The 7,178-nt window shown below is 38.9% G+C and overlaps 1 protein-coding gene across 2 annotated transcripts in view; it reads left to right on the forward strand.

The window, feature by feature from the left end:
• The window catches only part of LOC143500412 (uncharacterized), a 178,236-nt gene extending 172,302 nt beyond the window's left edge, over positions 1 to 5,934 (forward strand). For both annotated transcript variants that reach the window (XM_076994539.1, XM_076994543.1), the window contains 3 exons: positions 1,056 to 1,372; positions 3,029 to 3,088; positions 3,401 to 5,934. In XM_076994539.1, the coding sequence (XP_076850654.1) occupies positions 1,056 to 1,372; positions 3,029 to 3,088; positions 3,401 to 3,675 (652 nt within the window). In that variant the 3' untranslated portion in view covers positions 3,676 to 5,934. The remainder of the gene's footprint in view (positions 1 to 1,055; positions 1,373 to 3,028; positions 3,089 to 3,400) is intronic.
• The last annotated feature ends 1,244 nt before the right edge of the window (positions 5,935 to 7,178 follow it).

The raw sequence follows: 7,178 nt of genomic DNA on the forward strand, positions 1-7,178 counted from the left end.
GTTGTGATGCCAATGTGAACCATGATGTGAGAAATCTACCAAATCAACTGAGAAAAACCGTAAATGTCTGGATGATGCTACAGTGTAGCAGCACAGATTAGGTTGGAACCTTTGCCTCCAGAAAACTCAACACATGTGCCTCAGATCTCATCTGTTATGGTTACTCATCCTCTTCCTCATTCTTGTCCTCTTTATGGGGATTAGGCTCTGATGTTTAAAGATTTGTAAAAATTAGCTAGAAGTGCTCTAACCTGTGAGGACTAGATTAGGATTTTTGTAGGTGGGTGTAACATGTTTTCCAATAGAAACACGTTTTTAGTTTTGAATGTTGTGTAAAGAAGAATGTTTTCAGTTTTCTGCAGATGCTAAGACCCAATTTTTGAAAGTGTGTCTTTTTGTCAAAACTTAACACACAGCAGCCAGTGCCACACACACACAACAGGCAAAGCATAACACACTTTTGGAAAAGCAAACCCTTCAACCAAAACTCTTTAACTCTTCCAAAAACCATATTATTGCGTCCAAACTGTCTTAAGAACTGTGTTTAACGTTTTGCATAAAGTGTATTTTACAATTTCCAAAAGAGTGTAAGGCAGAGAATGTGCTTTTGGTTTAGTGCACCAGGACAATAGATGGGTTAGTGGTTTCCAAAATTAGTGGTAAAAGTGGTAAAACTCTATCTTTAAAATGTAAAACTCCACCTTCGAACTGTAACACTCCATCTTCTAACTGTAACGCGCCATTTTCAAAATGTAATACTCCGTCTTCAATAAATTTTTTGGACTACATATAGGTGGGTTATTTATCTTTTCTGAATAATTATGACATAAAAATTTGTTAGACTCTTTGTTCTGTCAGAAAATACCCATTGCCCAGTTGGAAGGTATCTGTTATTTCATCGACATCTCTGGCATAATAATGGGTGTGTATATGAGGTTGAGTGGATTATAAGATTGGATTATTTAAAGGACAGTATTTTTGCTAAATGTTCTGCCTTGTATGTAGACTTCTGCTTATCTTCAGGGTGATGAATGGGTTTGTCTGTGCTTACACAGACACAGCATGACTGCAGAGGGCAAAGTCTGCTGTGGTCATCACGCCTACAATCCCAGAGACTCTGGCTACAAGTGCTGCTCCGGTCACCTCCATGACATCAGAGGCTGGGAGAACCAATCAGAGGCTCAGTGCTGCGGTTCTGTCCTGCTGAGCAAGAAGAAGCAGTGCTGCCACTCTACAGAGCAAACTGTGCCATACGAGGTCCTGGAGGGCCACTCCTGCTGTGGGCACTTGTACTACGACATGTCTCTGTGGAGGTGCTGTGCTGGTCATCTCACCCCGCTGACAAAAGAATTGCAGGGTGGACAACAACAAGGTATGAGGACATGCTTCAACTTGCAGAGGATGTGCATGAAGAATAGAAATGCACAATACTTTATCTTTAAATCATTATTGCAAATCATTGCATTCTGCTTGGCCAGAAAATGCCTTTTAACTGTGTACATTTTCTGAGTGCCCAACACATTTTTCTTCTTTCTCACACACTCTGCGACATGCTCCCTCCACAACTTCTGATGCTATGTAGTGACTTTCCATGTGGTTTTTGTTTTTCTTGTGTTATCAACGTGTCACCGTGTGTTTCTTTACTTCCCATGTGATATTTCACATACAACATCCAGCATTCTGGAGCACCTTGGGTGTGACGGGCAGGGTGAGCGAAATAAGATGGAAGCGATCACGCCAAGTCTCAGGGAAAAGGGATGGTTTAATTGAAAAAATGCGCAAACCAAAACCCGTGAACTGATCCAAATCAAGGATATAATAACCAGCGGTCAATTGGTACAAAGACAAGACATATATAGACAAACAAACGACCCTCAGGTGAGACGGATCACGGGCTCCGCCCACCCGAGGGACGAACACAACGCAACAATTGACAGGACAGCTACCGCTGTAGATGGGGGCAACCAGTAGGGGGCCCGCCATACCGTGACATTGGGAAGATAAATTTGTAGGTAATAATGGGTATGCCAGTTGGCCTATGCTAGTATCATGCCATTGTGTCCAATGTCTTATGCTAACCAGTAATGTGTGCCCTCAAATAGTAGCAGTAAAGTTAAACAATGCAAACTGTTACATGAACTGGGAATGGCTGAAGGCTACTAATGAACACCTAATTATGTAATGATTACTGATTAACACGTTAAAAGTAAACTGAACACTAAACTGAAAAGTACTCTCATGTGTAGGCTATTAAACTATGGCTAAATCAGTATGCTGACTAGCTGCTGACCAGTCATATAGGTGAGTAATTAGCCTGTGTAGATAGTGACTCAGCAACTACAATTCTGGGTTAACATCTGTAATAATGTGTGACTTCATTGTGTTGTGATTAATGAGTCTGTCGATCTCTTTCCAGGGTTCAAGTCTTTTCCACCAGTATAGATGACTAGTTAGTCTGACTAGATGTTAGTGACTCTGCACGGCAGACTGCATCAGGAGCATAACTGCCACCTGCTGTTGATACTGAAATAGTATAAATCACAGGAGAACGCAAGCTTGCGTGGCCTTGCTGCGTCCTTATTTTACAACAAGCAAGCATTGCTCCCCGGGCGCCGGGCTAGGGCTGCCCACCGCTCTGGGCACGTGTGATCCATAGTAATCACTAGTGTGTGTGTGTGTGTGTGTGTGTGTGTGTGTGTGTGTGTGTGTGTGTGTGTTCTAACTGCACAGATGGGTAAAAAACGGAGGACAAATTTTGATTGCGGTGAAAAATCACAATTGACAAAAATATGGCACATTTACATTTACATAGAAAGTTTAAACTAAGTTACATTCTTTAGTAATATACTGGGACATGCGTTCCAGCTTTTGGTTTGGTACTCTAGAACACCGGGAAATGACCTCACAGTATTTCCATCAACTCACATTTTTGATTTTTTAAAAGTTTAAATGAAGAATGAATCTGGCTTAACTGCATTAGTAGTAATGTAACTTCATTGTGTTGTGGAATCTGTTGATTATTTTCCAGAGTTCAAGTCTCTTCCACCCCTGTCAGACTACAACATCTCAGCCATTTGCAGAGAGAAAAGTAATGTCATTTTATCCACAGTTATTAATGTTTCCACATTCCTGACATTCATAAGCAGGATAATAAAATATGGGTTACATTTATAGATCAGTAGTTTTGAAATTCCTTTTGAAATGGCATTCATCCAGTGTTTTGTGTGTGTGTGTGTGTGTGTGTGTGTGTGTGTGTGTGTGTGTGTGTGTGTGTGTGTGTGTGTGTGTGTGTGTGTGTGTGTGTGTGTGTGTGTGCGTGCGTGTGTGTGTGCGTGCGTGCGTGCGTGCATGCGTGTGTGCATGCGTGTGTGTGTGTGCATGCATGCATTTGCATTTCCAGTGCTACTGCGAACAGTGGTGAGTGAAGCTGTGAATCAGACATTTCGCTCTGTAGTTTTGACGGAAGTTCTATACATCTGGAACACGACCACGAACACCATAGCAACACTTGGGGGACAACTTGAAGTCAGCTCACTAGATCACTGCAGTTTCCCTTTTCTGGAGTCAGGCAGGACCTACCTCTGGAGTCAGGATGAGCCGATAGCTAGGATTACCGACGTGGTCTCTGCCCTGCACTATATCCTGACCCACTGTCATTCAAGCAATATTGGTTAACTCACTGCTTGCCATTGATTTGCCAATTGTGACACTGAGAGGCGGCACAAAACGAATAAGCACACTTGATATGCTTTATTTTTAAATGTGATGCGCAGACAGCGTGACACCAATGACCTGATTTTTGTGTTTTTGACAAAACAACAGTTCTTAACCAATTCAATTTTAATACGTTTTTCATATCATACCAAAATATAATTTCAGAATCAGTGTTTATCATTATTAACCTTGTAGTAATGTGTCATCTCTTGAATGATGAGTCTCAAACTACAGCAAAATATGCTGATGTGATCTGTAATAGTGGATCATGTCCTTTTTGAATACCCACCATGCTTTGGTGCTATGCGGCTGAGGTGTGTTAAACACACTCACATTATGAATTACTCTCTGGGATTCCTATATAAAACACTTGGGGGAACCTGCCATGCTGTATGTCTTAACAGCTATACTAAGGGTTTTTCCCTAATACATTAAGCTAATGTTTAAGTATCATAGCAGTGTAGTAGAGACAGCCCAAAGGATTTTACTACGACACCCAGAGTGGATTCCTTTTCCTGCTGAATGTGAGAGACTGACCCATCCAAATCTCTTTGATTGTATGTAAAATAAACACTGGTTCTTTACCCAGCAACAGGCTCTAATGAATCCACATTCACAATGGTTTTCATCTCCCAAAAGCTTAGAATTCTGACCTTATCTGATCTCCTGAGTTTGGGAGAAAGGCCATCTAAGAGTTCTGGTCATCATCGACGTACACTCATAAAACTCTAAATTCCAGCCTTATCTGATTGCCCAAGGTTTAAACCCAATTTACAACACCTTGGAAGTCCGGTTTTAAAATCCAGAACTGAAGATGCAAATATTTCAGAGCTGTTTGTAACTCCAAATGCGAACTGTACATGGAATTGGGACCTAGCCTACTGGAACTAACTCAGCGAACTCAGTTTAAAGACTCCAAAACTCGACAACCTTCCAACCAAGGAAAGGGTAATTATTCTTGAAACCAGTACTCAGCTTACCAGAACAAAGGACCACAGGCACAAGCTGGACCATGTGCCTCTGAATTTGAACACTGTGATCTGTGGTTGATATAAAGACAGATCACATGTGATCTTTCATGTATTCAGTATTAAGTGATCTTATCAGAATACCTGTTATTGTATAATCACCCCACATTGATGCATATCCATGTAGTATTGTGTTTCAGTAGTTAGATATACCTGTTATTGTTATTATATAAACACTTCCATAACACTATGTGAGCATTCAGATAGGGAAATGGTTTGCAATATTACAGTGATTGCATGGTATTGATAAAAATTAAGCTAACTTTCTAGTTTCAGGGATCAATGTGTAGTATCCATGTAGTATTGTGTTTCAGTAGTTAGATATACCTGTTATTGTAGTCTTGAACTGTATAGTGAATGCATGCATACACACACACACACACACACACACACACACACACACCTGTGTGTTCTGATATGCATGCTCGTTAATTCTGTGTGTTAGAGTCATAGAGACCTGCGTATTCCCATATTCATGTGCTGCATTATTTTAGACATATCAATACACTTGTATTCTGGTGTAGTATTCATTTAGATTTATATATAACCAAGTATCAACATATAATGTGCTATATTAGGTATATACATATCTATGTATTAGTTTGTATGTTACTTATCAAATGTAACCAATTTCATGTGTGCTTATGTGACCTCAGATTCATGCCTGTCTGTGCATTATGTGTCATTTATTGTCCGAAAATGGAAATTAAGAATGGCTCAATGTGTAGGTTGATAGAACCAACTAATACCAATTTAGGTAGAGTATGCAAGTCAATTTATTTAGGAATAGGTAAATCCTTTTGTCTTGTGCTAGTCTGTCCTTTTAGTTCTGTTTCAATTTTAGTTCAATGTTTTATGTCTCAAATGTTTTATTCATTTCTTTTGGATTAGTTTAAATGGATCTAAAATGTTTTCTGTAATATGGTGCAGGTTTAAATTCTGGCAATGATTTTCTTTATTAATGCTATAAACACTTCCATAATACTATGTGAGCATTCAGATAGGGAAATGATTTGCTATATTACAGTGATTGCATGGTATTGATAAAAATTAAGCTAATTTTCTAGTTTCAGGGATCAATTTTCTTTAAAATGAGAGATAAGCATGCATTTCAGAATTTTTACAATGACATGCCAGCTACATAGCGACCATTTTTTGCACATTCAGTGTATTAATGTTTTCAAATAAAGAATTCAGCAAACATATAACATGTGCTTTTATTTTGATGAAACCTAGTTTCACAGAAAAGAAAAAACAAACATAGTACTCAGGAATTTTGTCAAACTGTTATATTACTTACAATAAAGGATAATGAGTAATAATATAAAAACAATTCCTCCAGTCCTGAACTTCATGGTATTTATCCTGGAGGTGTTAAGGTTTACCATAGTAAATATGTTTAATATGGGAGTTTCAATAAGGTAATCCCACATTCGTACTAACCATCCCATATAACCACATGCTCTGTAAGTGTTCAGCAATGACTGAACTGTACATACCTGACTGAGCTTGTTTATGGCAGTAGTGGATATGAGAGGCATTTTACATGAGGGATGACTCAAATGTCAAAAGTCAAATTTATTTATATAGTGCTTTTTACAACACAAAGTACAAAAGCAGCTTTACAAGTGTACAGTGGCAAGGAAAACTCCCTAGGCGTGGATTAGGAAGAAACCTTGGGAGGACCGAGACTCAAAAGGAAACCCATCCGCCATTGGGCGACCTAGGTAGTAGAAGTCCATATGTATAGCTCTGTTTGAAGGCTGAGCAGTCACAGTTCTGCCAATGTGGATGTTAAGACTCAGATGGGAGGCGGCATCGGCACATCCGCTTTGCCAGAAGACTATCCTCTAGGTGCTTTTATGAAGCATGTAGCCAGGATACAAAACACAGGTTAAGCATTTAAACACATACACACACACACACATATATATATATATATATATATATATATATATATATATATATATATATATATATATATATATATATATATATATATATATACACATAAATATTAGGGGTGGGCATAGATAAATTTTTTGAATCTAGATTAATCTCACTGAAATCTTGAAATTAATCTAGATTAATCTAGATTAAAATGGCTCATATGCGTGCTACCCAAAAGTCAGTTTTTGAGATAGGGTTTCTTAATACAGAGGGTGCATTAGACCAGGGGCTCATCTCCTGTTTCCAAAATGCATCAATGACTGCTTGAGAATGCTGTTCTACTTTGATACTTTAAGAAAAAAAACATGCTCAATAAAATGTAGGCTACTCGTATTCAACGGTTTATTCAGTTAAACAGGAATTTAAAAACCAGAGAGCAACCAAGATCCACAACATCAGGAAAGAGCTCAAGGCCTTGAAAAAGCAGCACAAGGCAGCTGACCAAGAAGAGCGTGTACCATTGGCACAGCTCCGTCTCATCCTCAG

The sequence above is a fragment of the Brachyhypopomus gauderio genome, chromosome 2, assembly GCF_052324685.1.
Source record: "Brachyhypopomus gauderio isolate BG-103 chromosome 2, BGAUD_0.2, whole genome shotgun sequence".
Classification (NCBI taxonomy): Eukaryota; Metazoa; Chordata; class Actinopteri; order Gymnotiformes; family Hypopomidae; genus Brachyhypopomus; species Brachyhypopomus gauderio.